Source organism: Etheostoma spectabile, chromosome 8 (genome assembly GCF_008692095.1).
Source record: "Etheostoma spectabile isolate EspeVRDwgs_2016 chromosome 8, UIUC_Espe_1.0, whole genome shotgun sequence".
Classification (NCBI taxonomy): Eukaryota; Metazoa; Chordata; class Actinopteri; order Perciformes; family Percidae; genus Etheostoma; species Etheostoma spectabile.
Genome location: NC_045740.1, coordinates 7,877,578 through 7,904,993, shown reverse-complemented (window position 1 = coordinate 7,904,993; position 27,416 = coordinate 7,877,578). Strand labels below are relative to the sequence as shown.

The 27,416-nt window shown below is 40.3% G+C and overlaps 2 protein-coding genes across 4 annotated transcripts in view; both read left to right on the top strand.

The window, feature by feature from the left end:
• roraa (RAR-related orphan receptor A, paralog a) overlaps positions 1-15,770 on the top strand; it is a 186,027-nt gene extending 170,257 nt beyond the window's left edge. For all 3 annotated transcript variants that reach the window (XM_032522244.1, XM_032522245.1, XM_032522243.1), the window contains 9 exons: positions 924-1,009; positions 2,571-2,712; positions 5,069-5,464; positions 6,104-6,225; positions 6,332-6,464; positions 7,444-7,551; positions 8,502-8,612; positions 8,819-8,931; positions 9,314-15,770. In XM_032522244.1, the coding sequence (XP_032378135.1) occupies positions 924-1,009; positions 2,571-2,712; positions 5,069-5,464; positions 6,104-6,225; positions 6,332-6,464; positions 7,444-7,551; positions 8,502-8,612; positions 8,819-8,931; positions 9,314-9,478 (1,376 nt within the window). In that variant the 3' untranslated portion in view covers positions 9,479-15,770. The remainder of the gene's footprint in view (positions 1-923; positions 1,010-2,570; positions 2,713-5,068; positions 5,465-6,103; positions 6,226-6,331; positions 6,465-7,443; positions 7,552-8,501; positions 8,613-8,818; positions 8,932-9,313) is intronic.
• A 2,083-nt stretch (positions 15,771-17,853) lies between these two features.
• Positions 17,854-27,332, top strand: ice2 (interactor of little elongator complex ELL subunit 2). Its single transcript, XM_032524638.1, has 14 exons — positions 17,854-18,090; positions 19,884-19,985; positions 20,100-20,463; positions 21,085-21,201; positions 21,350-21,357; positions 21,491-21,625; positions 22,354-22,537; positions 22,619-23,414; positions 23,506-23,678; positions 23,796-23,925; positions 25,103-25,187; positions 25,421-25,471; positions 26,017-26,260; positions 26,919-27,332. The coding sequence occupies exons 1-14, from the start codon at positions 18,077-18,079 to the stop codon at positions 27,069-27,071; spliced, it is 2,556 nt and encodes an 851-aa protein (XP_032380529.1). The 5' UTR covers positions 17,854-18,076; the 3' UTR covers positions 27,072-27,332.
• Positions 27,333-27,416: the final 84 nt, after the last annotated feature.

The following is a 27,416-nucleotide window of genomic DNA, read 5'->3' as shown; positions in this document are numbered from 1 at the left end:
ATAGCGAAGTTCGTCTGGCGCTGCAGTGCACTGCTGGGATGGTGGGACTGAGATGTTGGAGATGTGGAGGTGGGCTGTGAGATAGAGATCTCTGGAGAGATTGAGGGAGGGAGGGGCAAAGGGGGGAAGTGGAGGTGGAGAGGGATGTAGCATCAGTGGCTGCAGTAATAAAGCTGAGATCAGTGAGACAAGCTGGGAGTTCTGTGTCTCTGATGTCTGTGTGTTCTGTTGTGTTGCCCTGTGGTCCGCTCCTGAAGAGAAGACCAACGATGGATGAGGGCTGTCCTCTCTGTGCTTTTGTCCTCTATGGCGAGTGAATCACAGGCCTGTCAACAGCACGACACGACCACAGTGAACACTCTTTTCATGGAATGTTACAGACTTGCACCCACAGTCGCCACCACTCTGTCCAGCATAGAGGCCATGTTATGTGTGGCCACAGTGAATTTACTTCTTAGGTTTTTATGGTTTTAAGTTCAAGTTTGACTCGTGTGGCTAAATGAACCTTTGTCTTTGCACAAGGCAAGAGTTTTTAGGTAGCTGTGATTTCCTTATGTAAGTTGTGTTTAGGATGCAAATTCATACCATGTTTACATTGGCTGCTTGTGAGGACTTAAAATGGCCTCCTTTTCCACACACGCACACACACGCACACACACACACACACACACACACACACACACACACCACACACACACACACACACACACACACACACACACACATCCAACTCTGTAAATATTCAGCTAATGCTCTGTGGAAGTGAGGATTCAAAAGCCACCGGATGAGATGTTTTTAGAAGCACAGTGCTCTTTCATGTATCAACATGGATCCATGGTGAGGGTGTTCTACAGTGACTTGTGACAGCAAAATGTTGATTTTTTTTTTTCTTATTTTCTTTCATTTCCTTTTCTTTTCTGCAGCTCAAATCGAAATAATTCCCTGCAAGATCTGTGGAGACAAATCATCAGGCATCCATTATGGCGTGATAACATGTGAAGGCTGTAAGGTAAGCATCAAGAGACTGTACCTGTTTGTGTAGGGAAGTAGTGTTTGTTTGTTTGTGTGTGTGTGTGTGTGTGTGTGTGTGTGTGTGTGTTTTAAGGACAGGAGAACTGAGAGTGGGAAGACAGGGGAAATTTGAGGAGGTAAAGAAAGTTGCTTGCAAGGAAAAACGTTTGAAAATGTTGAAAAGTTTTACGATCATTTGGAGAGGGATGGCAGAGTGTAAACACACAGAACACAATCATTAAAGTGGTCAAGCCCCATAGCGGACATCACAGAAAACCACAATTAGTCGGACAAAGTCATCCCTCTGCCTTTCCCTCCCAGGGACATGTCTTTTTGCTGTGTTTTCGCTTCTGCAGCAGCATGCTCTTCTTGAAATAAAATGATCAAAAGGAGAGTGCTTTGAATTATAGCAGATTGTTGGCTGTTTGCTACAGTGTTGCTTCCATTGAAGCCGCCTTTTGTACTGTTTCAAATGCACCAGCCATTCACAGTGAGGGGAATTTTGTGCTTAGAGTGTATTCTTGTCCCTGTGCTTGTCACCAGGCACATCATTAGCATTCCTCAGCCAGCCTGCACCTTTGCTGTTTGCTCCTCCGTGTGTGTGTGTGTGTGTGTGTGTGTGTGTGTGTGGTGTGTGTGTGTGTGTGTGTGTGTGTGTGTGTGTGGTGTGTGTGTGTGTGTGTGTGTGTGTGTGTGTGTGTGTGTGTGTGTGTGTGTGTGTGTGTGTGTGCGGCGCGTGCGTGCGTGCGTGCGTGCGTGCGTGCGTGTGAGAGAGAGAGAGAAAGAGATTCCTGTTCTTCCCAGTGCTCCTCTCCCTCACACAGGAGCTGGAAGGAAGAAAACACTAAAGAATAAACTGCTGAAATCTATCTTTAATGATTGCTAATTAGTCCAAGGCAGAGAAGCCTTTAATGTTATCTGCAAGTACAAAAGTTTGGACCATAAATCATAGCATTATTAAAGAGTGCTGCTTGTCACTGGCAGTTATAGTCTGTTTCCATAATGGCTTCCATTATAAAGCAACTTGGCAGCTGTCAGCTGTTTTCTTGTAATTAAACAGCCAATGAGCAGCTAATTAAGACATATGTGTATGAAGCAGTAGAGTGGGGCATGTTAATGATGTGCTGGAATCAATTCATTAAGTCAAAGGATGAGGAATCCAGTCGGTGTGCATTCACAATCCTTTAGCACTGCACATGCCAGTGCTGCGTTAATCAACACTAATAACCCCACGGAAGAAAAATACCATCCGCTGTTATCATTCCTACTAAAACACACCACCCTCATGCTGAACATAGTGGTGAAATAAAGCACTCTTTGAATGCCAGATATTACAGCGGCCAGGAAAATACATTATCATCACAGTGGTGTTATTATCTAATCTATTTGGCAGCAGTAAAATAAAAATATCAGCACTAGCAAAATAGTAAATCACTATCAATTAGTAATGGATTTTGTCAGCACTAAAACACTATGAAGCCATGAATTGGTCCTTTAGTCCCAGAACATTTTTCCACCCACAATAACCCCAAGTCTTTCCGTGCCCCTTTCCTGTGCAGGGCTTCTTCAGGAGGAGTCAGCAGAGCAATGCAGCCTACTCCTGCCCCCGTCAGAAGAACTGCCTGATCGACCGCACCAGCCGCAACCGCTGCCAGCACTGCCGGCTGCAGAAGTGCCTGGCAGTGGGCATGTCACGAGATGGTAAGTGCTTGATGGAAGAGGTGGGCGGATACAGCAGGCTTGCATGGTGAGTCGGCATAGGTGAAGGGCCCAGGTTCAAGCCCCTGTGTGGGCATGAATCTTCTCTGCTGAAGTGTCTTTGAACCAGTGCTTCAGGGGTGCTGTTGTGGACTCGGACCTCCCTATGAAGGCGGGCAAGATCCAAACATCAATTGTCAATTTTAGAAGTTAGTGGTAGTGTATATTTCAGGCTCATTATGTATTACAAAAATACCAATCCAGGTATTCTAATTTTGTTTATTTAAAATAATGAGTGAAGACTGGATAAAAAAATCAATAACAGAAATGCAGAACATCGTTTACTCTAAGCTACTAGTCAGCATCTTCTTGCAGCAGAAAATGCAAGTTTTTGTTGTGTGGGGACAAAAAATGTCCTTAGTCCCAAGTAGAAATCTGTGTTTTTCAGAGAAAATCAGTAAAAGTGATGAGCCAGAGGTGTATTTCCTGAAGAGTCAGAAAAGCAACACCATAACTTTATTGCAAGTAATTTATTCAATTCAATTTTACTCATGGTGTCAAACCATAACAGAAGTTATCTCAGGACACGTAATAGATGGAGTAGGTCTAGACCCCACATCATTTACACAAACCCAAAAATTCCCCTGTGCTTGTTACTTTCTGTCGATTGTTATTGTTTTTTAGTTGTTTACTCCTGACCCTATATTGATGTGGTAATTTATACTGCTAGTTTGGTTTAAAGACAAAGAAAACACACAGAAATAATGACCGCCATTATTATCAAAGAGACACAGAAAATTGTGACATGAACACATGCGTCAAGACGTCAGTCTGTGTTCATTGTCTGCCAGTAGCAGGTGAGTGCTTTGTCTGTGGGGCTAATTTGTTGCTGTAATAGAAAATAGATTTGAGAAATAGGAGGTTGTTAGAGGTTGTCATTAGTGTTTCTGCATCTGAAATGCTGTAATGGGAAAACACAGGTGTGGATGTGGGCTGGAAGGCTCCTGTTGTGCCAGGCTGGTCCAGATAGGGCTGGTCCAGACTGGTCTGAGCTGAGGAGATAATGTCAGAATAAACCAGATATATGATGTGTGTGTTTTTTTTTTGTAAAACACACACAGGACAAGGATTCACACCAACAAAATAAATCCGGAACATACATGCACAGAGGCTGGCATATCTGTATGCACTACTACTACTTCACTTAAATTCAGTTACACACACATACATATTCATGAATGTGAATGAACATTGAAGTACATTAGCACTTATGAGTACCTTTGCATAGCCAGACACATGCCCATACACACACACACACACACACACACACACACACACACACACACATATATGTATACACACACACTTAGGACAGACGAAGGTGACTCTTGCCTTCACTCAACACACCAAAGCCCATCTGCCCGCACTCTCCTCCTTGCCGCTTCACTCCATTTTCACTGTGCATAGACAAGCGCACATGCACCGCGCGCCGCCAGCCACACACACAACACACACACACACACACACACACACACACACCACACACACACACACACACACACACACACACACACACACACACACACACACAACACACACACACACACACTCTGTGACCAGCTGCTTTACTGCCAGGCCCCCAGAACTCTGGCCAAGGAGTCTCATTCTCAGCACCACTGTTTAGTCTGGAAACCTTGAAACAGGAGGCAGCAACTTAGCCTGTGTTATGTTTGAGTGGCTGGTAAGCTGTTAGTCACTTCCCACTTCTGCCACTGTACTTATGAAGCTGTTCATTTTATAATACTTTCTGTCATTACTGATCCCTACTGAAATATGGAGATTAGCTTTTTTTTTTTATACATCAGTCTTATCTGTTAAAAGAGTATAGCTCTCTGAATTTACTGTACATCCATATGGTGTATAATGCTAATAGCAAATAATTTAATAGTGGTACACAACAACATTATTTTGTGCCCAAAAATCCCCATTTTAATCCTTTTCTTTTGTCCAAACGAGTCATTTTATCGTCGTTTACAGTCTCAGATGGCAAGATTTTGTTTTTTCTTCAAAGCAGTCAGAATTTTACCAATAGTGTCAGTTAATACAATATGTTCTCAGAGCAATTCCACTGTTTTAGACATTCTCTTGACATAACTGTGTTCTTAACAAGACTCAACAATAAAATTGACAAAATGACAATTGCATTTTAAGGGTTGTATATACTGTATAAACAGTTAGCAATCCACTTATTAACTAGGGCTTTCATATTATTGTATGAACAATTTATTATCACAATATTTATGTTTTCTTTGTGATGGTTTACTAGAGTCTCAAACATATTTTGTCCTGCTAATCACAGCGGTGAAGTTTGGTCGCATGTCAAAGAAGCAGCGAGACAGCCTGTATGCTGAGGTCCAGAAGCATCGGCTGCAGCAGCAGCAGCGTGACCACCAACAACAGCCCGGGGAGGCAGAGCCGCTCACACCTAGCTATGGCCTCTCAGCCAATGGCCTCACAGAGCTCCATGACGACCTCAGCGGCTACATGGATGGTCACACCCCTGATGGCAGCAAACCAGACTCGGCGGTTAGCAGCTTCTACCTGGACATCCAGCCATCTCCTGACCAGTCAGGCCTGGACATCAACGGCATAAAGCCGGAGCCCATTTGCGACTTTGCCCCCGGCTCTGGCTTCTTCCCTTACTGCTCCTTCACCAACGGAGAAACCTCCCCCACCGTGTCCATGGCTGAACTAGGTAAGGAGCAGGAGAGAGGCAGGGGGAGACTAGAGGAGAGACAGCAAAATGAAGGAGGGGGGAGAACAACTCAACCGTGGGGCAAACGACACAAAGGTTGCTTAAAATAGCAGGAGGTTGGAGACTCATCTCCAACACTCATTAAAAGAGCCTCTTTTTTGTAATTAGTTTCCATTAATTAGGGCCAATCAGGATCCAGCAGGGCAGGTGTCTGGGGAAATCATTTTTTTAGGCTCCCCTGTGTCTAGGAACTCCTTTTAACAGATGTGTTTTCAAAACCATTTAAATTCTTATACTCAATATTTCTCTCCCAGAAAATGTGACCTTTGTTTCAGTAGTAACGTGGCACCCCTCCTCCCCTCCATGCATTTGTGTCATAACTAGATTGGCTTTGCCTAAACCTTAAGTTATGAGCTTCCTGCAGGCAGTAAAAGAAAATGTCAACAAGCCTTTTCCCAGTCAAAAAAACCCACGCGTATCCGCCTCTCCTCCTTTTTGTAAGCTCAGTAAATAAATCTTCTTTTCCTGAGGCGTATTTCATCAGTGAGGTCTTCACTTTCACATCGCCGTATGAGTAACATTTAGATCTCAACTGTGATCTTCCGGGTTTTTGACGATGGTACAATGGTTGTGTTGCAGAGCACCTGGCCCAGAACATCTCCAAGTCACACATGGAGACATGTCAGTACCTGAGGGAGGAGCTGCAGCAGATGACCTGGCAGGCCTTCCTGCAGGAGGAGGTCGAGAGCTACCAGAGCAAGGTACTTCGACCACAGCCGGGGCCTGTGCTGGCCTTCACAGCAGCTACAGTAATCAAATCCATTATTTTAAAGTGAATAACCCATTCTCTTTCCCATCTGTTCTTAGCCCCGGGAAGTCATGTGGCAGCTGTGTGCTATCAAAATAACAGAGGCCATTCAGTATGTGGTGGAGTTCGCCAAGCGCATCGACGGCTTCATGGAGCTGTGTCAGAACGATCAGATAGTGCTGCTGAAAGCAGGTATGACAGCCTGTCAACATGGCCTTCTGCCGTCAAACTCACCCACCACCACCACCACCACCACCACCACCACCACCCCCCTCTGGCATTGTCACAAGGGCGTAGCTGACCTGACTACACAAAGCCCTCTTCTTCACACGCACAGACAGTGTCACAGAGTGGAGACCCCACCCTGCCTGTTTCCTCTGTCTGTCTCTGTCGCTCTCTATTTTGTTCTGTTCATTAGATACAAAGCAGGAATGGACACAGCATTAGATTAGCAATGTGTTCCTGAGCTCAGATAATACCCATAATGACGGCTGCCAGTCCCCTCTCTCTTCCCAGACACCGATGATGTCTGCTTATTCAAACTGAAGACATACTTACAGAATATTAAATGCAGCTATGGCTCTGTGCACACTGTCACCTATATTTATGCACTAATACAGAAACTCAAACACACAGATACAAACATACCACACATGCAACAAACAATCACCTCTCCCTAGTCTTCCCCTTAGGATTACTTACATTAGCACAGCCAAAATGAATGATGAAAAAAGGCCGAGATCCCTTGTCAGACATGACATTTAAAAACAGTAGCATCTCCCTTCGAGGCAGTAATGGCTTCTGTTACATTTTCTTGATCCTCTTATCCACTCCCACAGAGTGGTACAAAATTGCAGGCAAGAATAAATTCCCTACCTATCTTGCTAAATAAAGGTTGAATGAATAAGCACTGTCACTACTGAATAAAGTCCAATTTTTATCTGGCATGCCATTATGGAAGAATAGCCTTCTGTCTATGATATTATCATCTGCAGAGGTGTTTTTTTTATCCTTCTGATGGCAGGCTTCTGTATTTCAAAATGGTTGTGTTACTCATTGTAATGGAATAGCACAAAGTACAATCATGTGTTTTGCATCCCCTTACTGATGTGGAACTGTGAGGGAAAAGCAGCGCTCAGATTCAGCATCTTGTTCCTGTCTGTCTCCACAGGCTCTTTGGAAGTTGTGTTTGTCAGAATGTGCCGTGCCTTTGACACGCAAAACAACACAGTCTATTTTGATGGAAAGTATGCCGGACCGGATGTGTTCAAGTCATTAGGTAAGTGGAGTGGGTGTCGGTGGATGTATGTGTGTGGTGCACATTAGAATGAGTTTGCATTTGTGTATTTGTGTGCTGCCATTTTGTGTGTTCCTTACAGTGTCTTATTCCCTCCCTTGGTGTAATAGCCAAAATTAGAGTCTGCTGTTCTGAAGGCCTGGAAGCAAACTCATTCCTGCTTCACCTGGCATTGCTGTCTCTGCTATGGTTATTTATGGTAGAACAGAGATGTTAGTGAGGCTCTGCTGCATATGGCTCCTGTAACTGTGGAATAAATAAAGCCAGACAGAGTGTCTTTAGGGAGAGCGCTATCAAAACCATCATTGATAGTCTGATATAAAACATCTCAAGCAAAAACAAATAGCATTCGTGTTTGAATGCTATGACATTAGTAAGACTCTCCACCATGGATTAACTCGCATTTCCAACCGCCTTTTGACGGAGGAAAATGTAAATGTGTCCCATGGTGGCAGTAAAAATGCTGAATTCTGTTTTTTGGTGTAAGTTTGCCACTGTTCGTATGTGTGTGTGTATGTGAGTAAGCATGTTTATCTGTCCCAACTTTGAGAGTCCCAGTGTCCTGTGTGTTTTTACAGAGGTCCATAGTGGGGTAGGCAGAGTGATGGGCTTCCCGAGCCGCGGTGGCATCCGCCTGTCTCTCTCTATCCCCGATAATTGATTTAACTAAAAGCCTCAATAGTGACCTCATTTTGGCTTGCATAACACCACCCAACTGCCAAAAGTGACTCGTCTCTGAGGCAAAACTCAGTAAAAGCATTGCCTGTTCTGCTTAAGACGCTCCCATGTGCTGTCAGCATGCCGCTCTTTTTCATTCCTTTCCCTTCCTCTCCTCTCCGTGTGTACCTCTCTCCCAATAAAGATCAAGAGTGGATGTTGTTCTTTGGTCTTCCTCATCCTAAGCCCTCTCTCTGTGTCCTTTGCTGTGGCAGGCTGTGACGACTTGATCAGCTCCGTCTTCGAGTTTGGGAAAAACTTGTGTTCTATGCACCTGTCTGAGGATGAGATCGCCCTGTTCTCCGCCTTTGTGTTGATGTCTGCTGGTAGGTGTCACTCACAGTGCAAAGAGGGGAAAAAAGTAGACGCACATTCACCATGAAAGGAGCGCGGATGCCCTCCTGTTTTTTTCTGTCAATTAGTGTCTCATATTAGTGGCACTGCATCATTTCCTTTTCGCATGAGTTGACTTTTCACTGGCCTACATGTGTTTTTTACATTAGCAAAACCTTTAAATTAATTTACCTTACAGACCGGTCTTGGCTCCAGGAGAAGGTGAAGGTTGAGAAACTCCAACAGAAGATCCAACTGGCTCTCCAGCACGTCCTGCAAAAGAACCACAGAGAGGATGGGATACTTACAAAGGTACAGTGCTATGCAGTACACACTCCATCCATTATGCCTGAAAGTGGCTGTCTGCTAAGCATGCTCTACCCTTGTAGCAGTGCAATCTCCCACAGGCCATCAACCATTTTTAGTGCATTACATTAAACTAACACAGATTTCTGGGGAAGCATTCATAATGTTACATGAAATCAGTAGAGAAGTGGCAATTTATCAATTGTACCAGCTCCATAATATGAAGTGTCAACTTTTCCTTGTGGCAGAACGCTTGTCTCAATATTTACAAGTCTGTTTGTCCTGTGTTAGAGGGAATACACTGTAGGGAGGAATGTTTTTCACTACCATTGCTCCATGTCCTTGCCTCCCTGTGAATCTAAACAACCTGTCTCCTCTCTCTCCACAGTTGATATGCAAAGTGTCGACACTGCGAGCGCTGTGCAGTAGGCATACAGAGAAGCTTACAGCTTTCAAAGCAATATACCCAGACATTGTGCGTGCCCACTTCCCCCCCTTATACAAGGAGCTGTTTGGATCAGACTTTGAGCAGTCCATGCCCGTTGACGGGTAGCAGCCCTGCCAGGTGCCAGTGTGCCCACCGTAGGGGAATGTGGAGGAGGAGGAATCTGAGACACTTTATAGGTGCCCTGCACAAACCAGAGCGGACAGGTGGCAGGCTGTTCACCTTCTTCTTTTACATTAAAGGGGAGGGCTTAGGTAGTTGATTCTCAAGGTTTACTTTATCAAATTTAGTTCTCTTTGGAAGACTTGTGGGACCTGACACCCCCATGGGACATGAAGAGGAGATAGGGACAAATAATTTCTGTCTGGTTGAACTTGACCCTCTTTTGCGCATTTCTAACATGAAAATCATGATTCATTTAAATTCACTCATTCAATCTCAGCAGTATTTATTGAATTGCCATTATTATGATTTACATGTGCATTTGACTTATAACCATGTAAACAATTACTGAGTTGATTTGGGAATTAAAATAGCTGAAGACTTCTTCAATTAAAAGATAAATCCACATCAGTATTATTTTTCAGATTACTTTCCCAAAACAGTTTTGGCATTATCTCTAGCTCCCCAAACTGAAATAAACAGCTGACAAATGCGCACATTTTGGTCAAGTTCAGCTCTTTTTCTCTTGAGTTCAGTAGTATTTTTGGGACGCAGTTCTTGGATTGAAAACTCACAGCGACTTTGAGGGAGGGTCTGTCGGCATGGTAATGCAACCGGCATCTCTCTATGGACAATCGTAAAAAAAAAAGGAAAAAAAAGAAACAGAATTCTGGTAATTCTAATGAAAACGCAATGATTTTAGCTGTCAAAGACTCCATCCACCATTGTTGCATAGTGAAATCATGTAAGGCCATCTGCTATTAATCCTTCTCTGGACAGGTGCCCTGGGGAAGCACAGGGCACTAACACAATGAAAAGGGTCCATTCCACCTGTTTTATAATGTACTACAGGGTATATGGTCATAAGTACTTACTATACAGAAAAAAAGTAATGTTTATAGAATCTATTTTAAATAACATGTATGATATTAGTAGTTAGACCATTCTTAATTGTTGAATTGATAAGGCACTTTTATTTACACCTTTCTTTAATTTAAGACTTGTATATTTACCTAGTGATGTGTTGCATGTGCACAAGAAATACAAGTTGAACCATGGTCACAGAGGCTAGTCCTGGGAGCTGCAGATGATACTGGTTTGGAAGTGTAAGGGCTGTTTGTTAGGATTGCTGGTGAGGCTGCTGGCTGGAGAACAAAGAGGCATGGATGAGAAGGCAGGTTAGAGGAGCTCTATCCCCTGTTACCTCAACAACCGGCTCCATGACACCTGTCCAAATGTAGCTCTGATACTCCTTTTAGGGAGAATGCACACGTACAATAAGGGCCAACAAACCATGAAGTGACGTTACAGTCTCTTGGCTTTCTCAATCAATTTCTACATATTTTGTACTAATTTTACTTTGAAAAACCTCACAAATTATGTAAAGAAGGCCACAAAGAAACAGAAATCTAACGTGTAAGCAAGGTCTTACAAATTGACAATGAATAGCTGTGGGTTGGACTGGGGAGATTCACACACACTCACACACACACACACACACACACACACACACACACACACACACACACACACACACACACACACACACACACACACACACACACACACACACACACACACACACAGACTTTAGTCCAATTGTTCCATCTAGTGGAATGTAAAGATACAGCAAGCAAGTTGACAGCCTAATGACAAAGATCCAGGGTCTAACCTAAAAGCACATTCTGTCAAATTGTTTTGAGTGTTTTGTTGTTGTTGTTAGAAAGTGACTTTATCTGCCTTCTCACCACAGCCTCAGCCTCAGCAATGCCACAACAGGACACAGAAGGAACAGTAAAGGGAAAGTGAATATTCAAAGCCTTGTCTGGTAGTAAAGCTTCTATTTTTGTAACATGTTTTGGTTAATAAACTCATGAAAGAGAATGAGGGAGAGAAAAAGATGTCAGGTAGCACTTAACTATATCCCTGCAATAATTAGACTAGCTGTTGTTTGTATGATTAGGGAAGAAACATAAAAATGGTAGGACAAGTGCTATTTTCAGAATGCTTTGTTGTTGTGCTTCTGTTTTGTTGAGTGTGTCTTTATTGTCAGTGTGGTAGTAAAGTGGTAGAAAAAACCCTGGATGTGCCAAACAGTAGTCGTTGCTTCCACTTTACCAGTCTACTCGTCTATAATGTAGAATGGATTCCTAAGACATTCCAGCAATCTCAGTAGCGGCTTTAAGAAATTTCTTTTAAAAAAAAAAGAGAGAAAAAAAAGAAAGAAAAAAATGATATCCCTTTAGAAACCCAACAAAGCATGTGGATACATCTGTCACCAACCGTAACATAGAATCCAGTTGTTTGTCTTTTTTTTCTGTTTGCACACTTATCATTCCTCTGCCGTGCAATTTGTACAAGGCGTTAATGCCTTGTGCTGTCACCCCTCAGGGAAGAGTTTCTTTTGCGCTTTCTGTTTGAGAGGATGTTGGTTTGCACTCATTAGGTTTAGTTTGTGTTTTTGTCAGGGATGTTCCATCAGAAGTAGTTAAGATTTAACATTAGAATTTTACATTATGGATGTCCTTAGGGGGGCCCCCAGCCACTCATAGACCACTGCACCCCTACGGTCAAGTTAAAAAAAATCTCATTTGTAAAAAAGCAACAAACCCAATCACTTTTACAAACCGCAGTTTTATCAGCACACAGCATATTCCTGTCACACAAAAAATCTGTTTAGGTTTCAAACGGTGTCATCAGGGTCTTTAAAAATGATAACCCTCTTTGTTAGAAAAACCAAATATTCTTATGCAATACTAAATCCGTTGTGTTTGGGTTGTAGATATGCTGTACCTAAGTAATAATTTCTGTTATGATGATCCAATGCTATTTGGATATGCACAAGCCCTCTATGACTAGTAAACCTCAGTCTCCCAGCAAAAGAAACCCAGTCTGGAACACTGCTAGACAATCCAGGTTGAGAGGCCAGTGGCCCGCCAAGAGCAGCAAAAGAGGATGAGGTGTGAACGCTCAGGGAGGTAACAGGTAGACCGAAGAAGCAGCTCACTTTCCTCTGGACAGTTGCAGAGCATTTGATTAGCTCTTATGTGAATTTATGAGGTCTTGTAAAAGCACTCGATTGATGAGAGGAGGAGGCCTTGCACTCTGAACATGCAGTACAGCACTTATTGTTCAGAAAGCAATTAAGAGATGGAGGTTTGGCTGATATCCTGTTATTTATTTGCAAAAAAAAAAAAATTGGTATGTTTTTTGACAATGATTCCACTGTTGTAATATCGCTTCATAGTCACATTAAACAATTCAGTATTTTCTCAAATATGATCTACCACCAAAACGGTTCTGTTCTTATAAAGTGAAAACTTGTTTCTCATTCAAGTGGCATGTAATGTGTTACAGTACACTACAATATAAAACAAGCAATATGCCTTGTGTTACAATTACGGGTCTCTACAGTGCAGTCATCATCCTTTTTTGATTTTATTTATTCAGCTGATTCAAACTGATGACATTTACTCTCAGTCTAGAACAAAATGCCCCATTGCTCTGTTTTCATCTTATGAACTGGTATTGATAATGGCAGGATAGCAGAAATGGTCATCAAACACATACTTACATACTTGTGTCTATAAACTGCACCTTCACACGGGCCTGTAGTGATGTCCTTCTGTATATTCTCACTTGAGATATCCCGATTTAAGTAAGGGATTGATACTAAGTGTGCTATTCAATCAGTGTATAGTATACAGTAAAATGTGCTGGTCCTTCTGTCTCTGCTCTGTTGTCTGTTTGTAAAAAGCAAAGGTGTGTGTGTGTGTGTGTGTGTGTGTGTGTGTGTGAGTGTGAGTGTGAGTGTTCTCACAGTGTGTGAATAAAATAAACCCCAGACAAGGCTTTAATAATAACAGAGGAATAGGGTTATGTGGACAAGGTTTTTATTTTGGACTTTAAAAAAAAAAGGTTTTGGAAATGCTGGGCTTGATCCATCCATAATAGGTGTAGGTTTTAAAAGCATGACATAATGCCTTCAACAATTCATAGGTTGCAGAATGCTGTGAGGCAACATTGATCAGCTTCACAGCAAAAACATGCTTCGCTATTACTTTGGACAACGAAAATTTTAAATTGTGAAAATGAGTCTGCTTGGCTATAAATTGTGAAGATCAGTGTTATGTCACGCTTTAAGTTGTGCTGGAGTGTCAGTGTGTTACCCAGAATTATGAGTCAGGCATCACATTTTAACAGAACTCATTTTCCAAAGCACAGCTGATAAGGATTTATGATTAAAAATATGTTTAAGAATATAGTTTAAAAAAAATTAAAAGCAACTTTTAGCCATAATCGAATGTCAAGCAATAATATATGTCTGTGTATTATTTTTGATTCTTTTGTGCATAATAGTCTTTGAACATCTGCATGTAAATACACCTCTTATTTATCACCTTTTTTGTTTGTTTTGTGTTGATTTTGTGGATGTTTTTTTATGTTTCATCTGTATATTTGACCAGTTGTGTTCCCAGGTGGAGAACTAAGAACTTGATACGGCCTGTATGCTGTAAATCTTATTTTCTCACTTTATCTCTCCCTCATTCTCGGCTGTTCTTTCACCATATTTAATGTTATTATTGATCACATGTATAAAGGTAGCTTTGTTATTTCTGTCTATATAGGTAAGAGGAAAATACTGCTACTAAGGCCTACCCAGTGAATCTATTTATCTGTTTATCAATTACACCATATTGTACAATAACTTTGTTTCTAGTTTGCTTCCCTCCTTTAGGATTAGTTTGATAGAGAGGGTGTGCTGACATTTATTTTGTGTTGCCCTGATGTGTGGTGTTAGGTAAGTTCATTTTGTGAACAAAGTATTGATTCCTAAGCCTGGCCGCCCTATTAGTCCATTCATTTTGTTGCATATTAATGTATTATTGATATTAGGACTCAATAAATAATAATAATGATAATGAAAATGATAGTGGTAAAATTACCCAGCCAGTACCTGTATCAGTGTGCTAGTCTTGGGATAAGGCACTTATTTCCTTCTGACTTATAGCAAAACTAGTATCTGCTAATTAACAAGCTATTTAAGGTTGCTTTTCTGGTTTGTGGAAAAATGATAATATTTAAACTAAAACAGCAGTATTGTGTTTTTTTTTTCTTTGTCTGATTGTAAAAACCACTCACTGAGGCTTGAGTTTGTAAGGTTTTAAGATACTTAATATTTACCTCTCTTGTGTCTGCTTTACCTCAACGGGGAAGTGGTGCTTGGATTTCAATAAACAGAGCCTCAGTATGCTTTTGTTATTCCCCATTTTAGACTACCCTGAAACTGGTTTCTTCCGACCAGTGACGTACAACTCTTGCACCACATAAAGTGTTACAAATTGACATGAAATAATTGCCATTTGAGGACAAAGTTGACCTCTTTTCTCAACTCTGTAGCAAATATCAGTGAGAATATGCTTGCAATAATTCACAACGTATCACACTGAGTGCCTCTCGGTGTAACAAGATGCATACATGGTTCTGATTGTCTTTTTTTGTGGTTTTCCAGACGTGTAATGAAGTGACAATGTATTTTGTACATGAGGATGAATTCTCAACTCACACATGCTTCAAATGTTTTTTCAGACTCTTTTTTTTTGTGATGTTAATCATTTTCACGTGGGTTGATGTTAAAGGGTTTCAATGTATAGATGGTCCATTTAGAGTGTATATGTCACCCCTCACCTTGTTTTTTGAGAAACATAACTTGGAAGTGTGTTTCATGTTGATCTGGTATGGTCAAATAAATGCTCGCAGACAATATTACGGAAAAGTTCATCTTTTTTGAACAGGCAACCCATATTTCTTCACTTTCTGTTTGTTTTATATCAACTTTTTTATTTCACTGAGATTTACTAATGCATTGTATATCAAGTAGTTGTTTGTAAAAGAGGCATACAACACATCTGGATTTCTTTAATGTTCTGTGTTTAATGTGCGCTCAGTCAGTTGGGGTAACTTAACATGAAGGGTGTGGATTCTTTTTTCCATGTAAAAGCAGTGCAAATTATGGGAAAGCCGAAACTATTGTGTGATTGTCACACATTTCTAAGTCACAAGTTTGCTACTGATGTTAAAATGGGGACAGATGATCATGTACCTTTTTATCCAGCTCTTTTGAACTCTCTTTAGCAGGTAGTCTATTCACAAACGTAGTTTTGCTCCTTCTTGTCTGATTCTTAAATATGAAAATAAGTATTTTGATTCATTTTGTAAATACAGCTGTAAAGAAAAATAAGAAATTTAATGTTGTCTTTTAAATACTTTTCATTCTAATATGAATGTTGTTATATTGTACTTAGAAACTGTACCTTTAATATTACCTTTATTAAAAGTGCATTGGACACATCAATTTTAGATGTGCTTCATGTGCTGTTATCCCATAATAAAATGTACCGCTTGTAATGGGCTTTTATTTCCTGACTTTTTATCTGTCTCTGTTGTCTCCTCTCTCTTTAATTCACTGTCTTTTTAACTAAATTAATCAAATTGCATATTTTGGAGTCACAGTAATTTTATCATAACTACCTAACAGCTCAAATTAATGTTTCAATATTTTGTGGTAGCCTCGCTCCTGGTACGTATTCTCTAAATTCTGTGAACAAATCTAAATCTGTAAATAATCTAAATTGGTACAACTGGCTATGAAAATCTGAACAAAGGTATGACAACATGTTAAGCACACAATAAAAAAAAAAAGAATACATCCCTGGACATATACATATGCAGAACCATTTAAGCAATATGAGAACTTGATTGTAGTGGTCTATCATATTTAAATGCAAACAATATTCTTAGATGCATCAATCAAAATGTGTTTAGTGATGAGACAATGAGCAATTATGTCCAATTATAGAAATATGAAAGGAATCTATGGTAACTTAAAAATGTCAAATCAGCAGGTGAATTGGAGTGGTAGTTTCTAAGCTTTCACAAATTATTAATGTATGTGATACAATGCCCAATTTGATGAAGTGTTGTGATAAAGTTATAAAAACATAACTTAAAATTCCTACATGTACATCTCCTTAAAATATCTCCAAATATGTCAATTTTATCATTAGCTTAATGCATAAGAAAAAGCATTCTTTTCATTTCAAGCAAGATGAGACTAATACAGGGTACAATACAGGGTAATACAGGGTTTTGAGTTATTTGTGTCAAGGTAATGCTCATAATGCTGTTATTGGAGAATTATATTTCATTAGAATTCACCAGTACAATAGTAGGCCTACATGTAACCTGATGCCTGAGCCAGGTGTGCATAGCATTACGGGTGTGTAAAATCAGAGGCGGACTTACCATTAGGCAAAGGTAGGCAATTGCCTTGGGCCCCAAGCTACCAAGGGCCCCGTAAAACGCCTCATAAACTTATGGTTACGATTTGTTGTCTTACCTTTCACCAATTAATTATATCTCTAAACATTGATACGCTAAAGTGCTATCCGATGGTTTAATTCATGATGAGAAATCCCCCCCAGTCCCCACTACATTGGACTAGCGTTATTCCATTATCCTAATGCGCATCTGCGTGTGTTTGTAAACAAACGGGCCAGCGCGTGCTGTAAGCGAGGCTACACACGGTTGAAAAATGAAGCGACGCTACCGAAGTAGTTCTGAAAAAAGGAAGAAGCTGGAAGAAAGCAAAACTTCCAAAGGTATCAACCTTTTTCACGATGGCTACTGACAACACTAACATTAACGTTACTAAATAGCAGCAAGAAGCCGCGGTGCTTGCGCTAGCAATGCTAACACTGATGAAGAGGAGCTACCCACCGCAGCAACTAGACCCCGTGAGTAGCAGTCACCCTAATCAATGTGTTATGATTGAAGATGATCCAGCACTCTGGCCAAAGCAGCTTTCAGACAGAGCACTGCTCAATAGTGCAGAGGGGACCACAACAAGTCAGGGACAGAGTTTTTTCCAAGAAATCAAGAGGGGTGCAGATTTACAAGCAGTAGCCTAACTATTACATGCAAATGAAAAATGGAGAAAAGATAAGCAGGTTTTGGCTCCTATACAATGGAAAAAAAAGGATTGAAAATGGTGAGAACAAGGGTTGGGGAGGGCCCCATGCCTGTGTTTGCCTTAGGCCTCAAAATGACTAAATCCGCCCCTGTGTAAAATGCAAGATATCCAGGTAGCCTACATCTGTGTAGAAAGTGTCTGCACTGGAGCTGGGGATCACTCGCTGAGGAGAGAGAATGACTGCAGCAAAAAGTGCTGGAACAGTTCCTTTCACAACTTAGCTAAGTAAACAGATGGGTTTTTTTCTAAACAGACGTAAGATAGAGTGCCCTGCAAAGCCAGATTAGATATTTTTAAATATATATTTTATAACAATTTGTCTATGATTCATATATAAATAGGCAGATCGAGTATAGTTAATGTCCGGAGGGGGGCAGCAATGCACACAGAGCGCTTTAATATCAACATAAATATACCAGACGAAGAATGTCACCTGTAAAAGTTTTGTTAGCTCATATATTTACAGTAGCTTCAATATTGTCATTCCTGCAGACCGCTTGGTATTGACCGTAATGGAGGTGGTATGGTAAGCAATATTTATGACTGCATTTGCCGGATGTCAGAGGTAGATTTTGTGACTGCACAAAATGCAACTAGCTAAGTAACCTACGTTTGGGCAACCTAATGTTAGCTAACCAGCTTGTTAGCTAACCAGCTTGTTAGCGCCCCAAAGTTGCGTTGAGGCTGTCAGCTCCAAAGCTTACCAAACGTTAGCTAAGGTTACTTGTATTACAAAAGTGTGCTTGACCGGACAAATGTTAGTTTTATTAGATATTATTCGTTACTGTATTTAAAACACTTCTGTACCAACTGCACCATGCTAACCTGACAGTCACCCTATTTTATTGTGACAGGAAGTTGACGTTTAACATGGAGCTTTTTTAGTCGGACGAAATGTTTACCGTTGTCTTTATTTTTTAAGCCATATACCGTTATGTCATGTTCTTACTAACCTATCTTGACAACAATTAACTTAAAATGTATTGGACAACGCTTTTGTCTCGTTCTTCTTGGCAGGATGATTATGTTCTACTAACTTAACGTTAGCTAGCTAGCTATGACATGTACAGCACAGTTGTGTTCTTGCTTCGGCACGCTAACGTTATCCAATTAAGATGTTGCCGTGATTTAACGCTAAAATGTTGCGAATCATGACGACGTCGCGATAACTTTAGCTTCAATTTTGAAGGTTGAAACAGGAACCTGTGTAACGTTATTGTAACCTACCTGACTTGATGCTGTTGTAGCTGCGTTAGCACCAGACACATGCATATGATCCGTTATTTGACTACTACAGGTTATGTGAACCTAGCTAGTTTAATTAGGCTTCTCCATTACCACGGATAACAGTATAAACACTAGATAAGTCATCTTATCTAGCTGTAAGGTCAAATTCATAGTAACACTGCACTAGTTATACCTTATATGAGTTATACTCGTATACCTATGTTCAACATAACAGAATTGTCCTTATCAGTAAGCACAGAAGCGTTATATTTTTGTTAGCTATATTTCACCTTTTGCTATTTCAAACAAATAAGGAAGAAACTGCCTAAAATATGTCAACATTAAATATAGATTGCCCACGCACAGCTATTGCTTACTGGATGTTTACTGGGTGCTCATCCATTAAATGTGTAATAGATAATAAATACATTTTTATTTAAATTTTAAATAAATGTGTGTAGTGTACAGTAGGATTTGATTTGTTTATTCGTTATCCCATTATGCAATTCAAATTGTTTTGTTTGGAAAGTGGTAAACATCAATGCCTGATTTAGGAGCCATAAGAAGAAAAGAAATGTGCAGACATATGCTGTAATATCATATAATAACAGCTATGTGATGTCTTCTGGACAATTGAATATTGAAAAAGTGTTGTAAATGTTTGAAAGATTTACTTTTTATTGGAGTTAATTTGTCTTCCGAGCAAGACAAGTTGAGACAAGAGCGAGAAATAACAAATGGATTTTGTAACTTGTATTTTTTACAGTAAACCTTTTGAAAAGGAGTTGCCGGCTTCTGAAGATTAATTTCATGTCAAACTCATTGCTTTTACATAGACTTAAACTGTTTGTCTGAGACCCTGGTGTTTTTTTTGTCAAACAGAATAGAACGCCATTACTCCTGAGTCATCCATTACGTAGAGAAATGGTTATTTATAATGTGCACTACCCTACCACAGCAACTTGGAGACACCAATTAAGTTATTCTGTCTTGCATGTAAAAATAAACATAAGTCTGTTTCAGTACAAAAACAATTGTGAATGTGGCACAATACAGGCTCTGCAATGATTTATTTTCTCCTTTTAATATAAGGGAGGACCCTCCAGTCCCTGAGGCTCCCTTCTTTACCAAAGATCTCTATGACAAATATTCACTTGCACCTAATATCAGAGAACTGTGGGCCTTTCTCCAAAGGTATGTCAATTAACATGTGAAGTAATAAATCAGTTCAGGTGCATTTCACTGTGGGCTAACTAGTGAATGTTTATCTAACATGTTTTTACTCTAATTTTTTTCTCCTTCCCCAAGTCCTGTAGATAACATAAAGGAGGACTGTATGACTGCAAAAGCCTCCTGCACTCATTCCACAAAAGAAGCTGCAGCGGTTGAAGACAACAGTTTCATCAGCAAGCACGAGTCTTGTTGGGACAGCTATGACAGTGACAATCTGTGTGCAGACAATACTGAGGGAGATTCAGAACAATGTAAGGATACTGAAAAATCAAGTGTCAAATTTAAGCAGGTAGAGAATGAGGCCGGGGCTGTTTACCCTGAACCCAGACTGCCATTCCCGTGTAGTTCCAGCCTGTCCAGCAAAGAACAGAAGACGTATCTTGGCATTTTGATGAGTAAAAAAACAAGAGATCCTCCCCAGTCCCAAAACTTTCTCTCCTAATGGTTTTTTAAATCCCCCGGGGGCCCTTATTGCTTTGTTCCTAAAAAAACCCTCCTCTAATTTTTCCAAAATTTTAAAAGCACGATTTAAACAATGAAAGGGAGCATTTTTCATAAAAGGTATCTGAAAGATTTTTGTTTAGCAATGTGCTGACAAACTACAATTTCATACACAGGGAGCTTGCAATGCAGAGGTACGGGATACTGCAGGATTGTCCCTTTGTCTCAAACTCTGTGAGATGTTTTTTTATAAGTATTTAAACATAGAGCCCTAATTTGTCTTTAGGTTTTTCAGGGGGGGTTTTAAAAGCAAATTTAAAAAATTTTTCCGGGGCTATACCAAAACCAAAGGATGCCCAGTTTGAAGGGGGAACATTCAACCCAGGGCAAAACTGACCTTTGAGAAACAGCTGCTTATCATGGGTAAATTTTTTTTTGGGGAAATGCCCCTATTTTACCCCGGGGAAAGGGGAAAAAAATTGGGGGTTTTCCCTAAAAATTTGTTAAAAATTTCCCCCCGTCCAGTTTTTTGTACAAATTTAATTGTTTATGCCAAAACATCCTTTTTGGGGTTTTTTAACTGGCTCTCTTTCCATATTTGTACCCTTTATTTCTCCAGGGCAAGGTGGATATTACAGACCACAAGATAGTGCCTGCTGATGCACAGATTGCATCGGATTATCAGAGTGTTTCATCAGAGAATCCTCCAGCTAAAAAGGCCAAGGACATACAGGGTGTAACAAATTTTCTCTTTTTTTTAATACCCGATAAAGGAAGTCATAAATTGTTTCCGGGTGGAAGGGATTAAAGACTGAAGGGCTTTTGTAAATCCATTTTAGTCTTTCAGTTTTCTCAAAAGAAACGGGTTTTTTTCTTCCCCTCAGCAAAACCAGTGCTATTTTTTTTTTGAAATATATGGGCCCACACCATACGGCCCCAAAAGCCAGTTTAAATTGTAGCTGTTTCCCTGTTTTTTTGTTGATACATAATGTTCTGGTATTGGACTAGTTTTGTTTTTTTTACAGACGGTCAGCGGATAAATCCCGAAAACCCTGTGGCTTTAGGGCCCTACTTGTTGATCGAACCCTCGTCGGTGCTAGACAAGGCCCTGACTTGGGGCAATGGGAACCCCTTTTTTGTGTAAAATTAAACCCCGGAAAAAGGTAAGCCCATTCAGGTGTTTTTTGGCATTAGTTAAATTACGGAAAAATTTAGGTTTTTGTTTCAAGGGTCCCAAATACTAAAGAACAATACATCTTTTTTTTTCTGTCCACGTTGTGTTGCTGCTCACTTTAAGCAATCAAAGCATGACAAAAATGCCACCAAATAAGCATCCTTTTTTATCCTATTTAAGCCAGATATTAGAATAAATCTTTGTGTTCGGAATAATAAACATACAGTAACCTACGTCTTCACAAGAAAAACTACAAAAAAAGTTTTTTAAATCACCTTTTTCGCTTATGGGTAGTTATGCCCCAAGAATACTAAAAATGTTTAAAAAAGCATGGTTACAGAGAGGAGTTTTTAGGAGTTCAATGTTATAACGTTCTTTTTTTGTATTGGGTGAGACATTCTTAACATTCTTCTCAATAAGTGATTTTTAATTTTTAGAGCAACAGGAAAAAAGTTCATGCAATTTTTGAATTTAAGGATGTATTACATTAACACAATGATAAATAACATTTACATAGATTACATTTACCACAAAAAAGTCTTCACATTGACGTTTTGCAACATAGTTTTTCGGGACTGAGACATTTTTACTCATGTTTGTGAATGCAATGCAGTATGCTGCAGTGAAGAACTCTGAGAAATTCAGTGTGTAATTACATTGAATTACCTCATGGGGACACTTTCACACATCCTTTATTTCATGTGTCGTATTTACAGGCAATAGTGGGAAGAAGACTGTGTACATTGACTCACCGCTTCTGAAGACTGAAATGACAGTGAGAGAAAGGAGTCATATCTACCATGAGGAGAGTTTGAAGCTTTCCATCAAGAAGAATGGAAGTACAAATGTGTTCCATTTAATGACAGAGCTTCCTGAGGATGAGCAGAAAGTCTCACCGGTATGTAATGGCACAAGTATACGATGTATGTTGTCATATTTCATCAGAACAATGATTCTTTTTTTTCTGTTTCTAAATCAGGAAAGCTCAAAAAGAAACGTAGTGTCTTTTGAAAACAATGGCCTGTACTTTGAGGTGGACTTTACTGATCTGGAGACATTTGGAGAGACGGCACCCGTTAAAACCCCCAAGATGCAGAAGACACAGACTGAGCAGGATGCATGTGTTTTAAGGAAAAAAGCTTCATGTTCCCCATCCTTAAGTAAGACCAAAGAGATGGACACCTTATTGACAGATCTGGAGGATCCCATTACAGAGGAGACAACTCAGCCAGTTCTGAATGAGGAAAATGTGCCAAAAACTGAACAAATGGGAACGGACTCTGCTCAGGACAGTGGCGAAGAGCTGCCTTTTATAGTAGACTCAGATGAGGAGAAGCTGGTAATTGATGACTGTGTGTCTCCAGCTAAAACACCTACAAAACAACATAAGCCTAAGACCATTCTAAAGTCCCCAATTACTCCTGTCTCCCCGTCTGCACCTGTAAATTCAGAGTCCTCTTCCCCTCAAAAAGTTACAAAGCAGAGGCGACAATCCAAAAAAACAAACTCATCTGGCGACCAGCTGGGTGAGATCCTGCGCATGCAGACAGCCATGTTCAATTCTGCAAATGACACAGCCCCGTGCTCCGCCATATCCCAGGAGACCAACTCACCCACCCGAGGTATGGGACCCTCACTTCACTCTCATCCAATGTCTCTGGTTAAGGCCTGTGTGTCCTCATATTTGGAGAGAAAACAGAACCACGATGAAGAGACCTGCGCTGTTTCTCACGAATCTGCACCGGTGGTAAACGTCACTGCCACGGAGCACAAAAGTTAGTGTTAAATTGATTTTCATTAAGCGGTTTTAGGTTTGAAAGTGTCTATGTGCTTAGTTAACAACAAGTTGCGTTTCCCCCAACGCAGAAATACTGTCACAAGACCTGCAGGCTGGTGCTGAGGATGAACACGATTACAAGGCTCCAGAGGAAGGCAACCTGCTCTATAAGCTCTACAGTCTGCAAGATTTGCTGCTCATGGTGTGCAGCTCTGTCTCACTGACCCATACCAGAAAAGTAGGCCAAAAAAGCCAAAACCAGGTATACCAGTCCTCCAGAATTCTCCAGAATTCCATAGTATAACTTCACATATTAAGTATGAAAGGAATATATATGCAACAGTCCCATTTCTGTCCTTTTGTTTTCTGCCCCCAATAGTATGTGCCAGTGCATGTCTTGCCCAAGCTGGAGTACCAATTGAGTTATGGTGTGGAGTGTCTAAGCAGCAGTGAGGCTTGCCAGCTATGGACTGAGACATTGCTCCACTCTAGCACTGTATCCTACATAGGTAAAAAAAAAACATATACTGTGTGTGTGTGTTTGTCTGTGTGTTTTTTCCCTTTAGTCTTTTAATGTTTCAACATAGTTGACAAGAAAATAGTTAAAGTAAAATGGATGTGGCTAAAAAAGAGAAATTTCACTCCCTCCGAGGGTTTAGTAGAGTCCACATGGCAGATCTTCCCACAAACCAATGGCATAGTCTTTAGATGACTCACCATGCTGCTGTGACTGTGTGTAGGGATTGAGTTTACTTTGTTGCTATAACTACAGCCACATTTGATTGTGGGGAATTACAGTGTTCACAGCTCAGCTAAATGTTGTTTTGAACTTTAGGTACATTCCCTAATGCATATTGTTGACTTACATGTGCTGTTAACCTGTAACTCAAGATTCAGGGAAAGCCTCCAAATCCTTTTTCTGTATTAAGTTCATTGATTTGTTGACTTGAATAGGCGTTGGCTGGAAATGTACATTGCCATCTACTAAGAATAATGAGTTTTTATTCCATTTAATGTAAAGCTTTAGCAAAAAAATAGTCTCTAAATCATACCCCTTTTCAGTCTGTTGGCATAGTATATATACTAATATGATACATACCTATAGGATCATTAGCTTCACTGCCAGTACAAAAAGCTTGTATATGGGTACACTATGGGTTAGGGTCACTATGAATGGCTTTGCCAAAAAGGGAATCTAACCCTGTATCAGGCATCTAAGACCCTAGATGCTTTGAAAGGGGATGCAGTTTAAAAATTGTTGGACCTTTCCTTCTTAGTGTTCCATCAAGCTATGGGAAGCCCTATAGAACATCTCCCACTAAATGTCATTATGCAACACACACAACTGATAAAAGACTTCCGTCTTTGCTTAGTAGTTTGTAGGTCATCATGTGGTTTATCATGTGGCATTCCCCTATTGTGTATTTCTGGCTGTGGATGCACGCTCCAGCACAGTCCATAGTTGAAGGAAGGCCCTGTGGAAATAATCAGGCATTACAGGCTACTCTAGGATTCATGAAAGGAGACAGGACCAACAGACAACATTGTAACAATGCTGGCAAATCAACACAGACTAATTACTTGGTAAACACTAGGAATGGGATTGATAATGAAGTGAAGCTCTTATGTGCACACTCAGTAGTTCTTTCTCAGTGTATCTTTCACCCTCCTGTTCTGTTTCTGTAGCTCACATCAATGCGCACACATCAAAAGTAGCTGTACTGAGAAAGCTGCCTGACAACTGGAAACAGAACATTTCCTGTGGGTTCAAGTGAGTGTCGATGCAACAGATGATTGATTAGGATTAACCTTATCACCTGTGTATGATTATATCATTTAAGATGTTGTCAACTTGAGATTCACTCAGTTAATCAATCATCCGTGACTTTTCAATAACGGTAGCTACCATCACCTCTCGTTTTGTCAACTGAGTTAGTGTTGGAATTTAGATTCGTACCAAAGTAATCAGACTGAAACTTGGTTATATTTCTTTTTCATCCACAGGCCTTCCAATTCGCTGAATATACTGCAGCACTTACTGAAAAAGCTAACTGGGTAGGTTGTTGGGGACATTCTTTATCCCATTAGTTTTGCAGAAATGTTAGTCTGGGCTGTCTTTATAGCTTTTGATTCAATGCAGTAAAGTAATGAGAGCACACACCATTTTTAATTAATTAAAACAAATAAAAAAATCATATATGCATAAATGAATGTGGTGTGATTGATGTTTAGGATTTGAGAGGGGTTGGGACTTTTTCTTAAACTCTATTGTTTAGTTGGCCAACATCTACAGATGAGTTGTGTGTGCATATCTTTTACTGCTTTAATGCTCTGTTTAAGATTATGAAATGATTGTACAGTCATGTCTGACAGCCTTGGGCTTAAACCACAAGGATAGTTTGCCTTTGTGGTTGTGTTGGAGGGTTACACAATTGATTACTCAATGACACACAATACATGTGTCACCTTCTGCTTTCTTAAGGCTCTGTTCTCCTCCATCATTTAGCTTGAAAGAACAAACCCTTCAGAATGCTTCAACATGTTTCAGTCTGTGGGTTTTGACTTTAACACACCCTCAATGACTTCATTTGGTTTTGTAGGTTGGAGGAAGGACGGTACCTGATTGTGCACAAGGCAGGGGAACCATTTGTGACCTTGTTAAAAGCGGCTAATGGGAAAGTGAGTCGGGGGGCATACAACCTGCAGCAGGTCCATAGCTCAGTCCCAACTCTCCCGGGCCCTGGCCTTGTGCCCTGGATACCTGTTGATCCCACTGTGGTCCTGCCCTTCCACCAGAAACACGGCCGTGTCCCCTGCACTTTCCCACCAACACCCTTCATAAAGGTGTGTACTTCATTTACATCACCATAGTTACAGTGAAACAACATAATAGCCCTGAATGTCAGGAATGGGCAAGTCATGGCAATGAGATGAAAGATTGTTAGAAACTTTCAGGAAGTGTTGGTTAATGCATAGAAAGTGTACACACACACACACACACACACACACACACACACACCACACACACACACACACACACACACACACACACACACACACACAGCCTCTAAAAGCCCAGATGAATGACGTGCAGTCTCCCTCTGAGTTATTGAGTGCATAGCCCTGGGCCATTTTCTCAACACACAGGCTGAACCAGTGCCCTACTGCATAGTTTTACTGCACAAGCCCAAAACTAACAAGATGGACAATAGAGAGCATAGCAATATCAACAACAGCTCAGCAGTGTTGGAGTAGTAGACCGAGGCATTTATTGAACGCCTGAATAAATTCTACATTGCAACCTTTTTATGTAACTTATATGTATACTATGTAAAAAAAACAACTAAAATAAGTTGTCACCTGGGCATTTGGATTTGTCACTAATGTTTGTACTTCTGAGAATGACAAACATTTTTTTTGAGTCTATATTTTATGATGTTACTTTAATTTAGCCCCAGTTATTTAAAGATACAATATTTTAAACTTTTTTTTATCCTACCAGACAACAAAAGGTGGGTCATTGCAGTCCAACAACCATGGAGCTGGGCAGTCAAAGAACAACTTCAGTGCAGGAGGCAACACCAAGAAAAAGAAAAAGAAACGTGCAGCCAGGCGCAACAAGTATATTAAAAAGCTAGTTCAGAAGTCCATTTAAATAATCCAATGTCAAAGGATTTAATATCCTGTCATTTGTTTCATTTCATATTAGGTAAGTCAGATAAGGACTTGTACTGCAAAGGAAAGGAAACCACTGACAATATCTGTGATACTAGAACTACTGGAAATACATTATGACCTTTAACATAAATGTGAATGCTGAAGCGCTCAATAAAGAATATACAAGTTTTTATATTCTAATTCTGTTCAGAGACATGTTTTGTATATTTTGTCAATTGTAATGTTTTGTGAAAACAGAGCAATAATAAACTTTTTTTCTAAGTATCTAAATGGGGGTGTGGTTAATTTCTTCCCATGTATATAACTGAAGTCAAGATTAGAC

Excerpts from the sequence above, each read along its gene's own strand:
- ice2 (XM_032524638.1), top strand. Across the intron at positions 21,626-22,353 it reads GTAAAATTAAACCCCGGAAA|AGGCAATAGTGGGAAGAAGA; the intron begins AAGGTAAGCCCA and ends TGTCGTATTTAC. Across the intron at positions 23,679-23,795 it reads GCCAAAAAAGCCAAAACCAG|TATGTGCCAGTGCATGTCTT; the intron begins GTATACCAGTCC and ends TGCCCCCAATAG.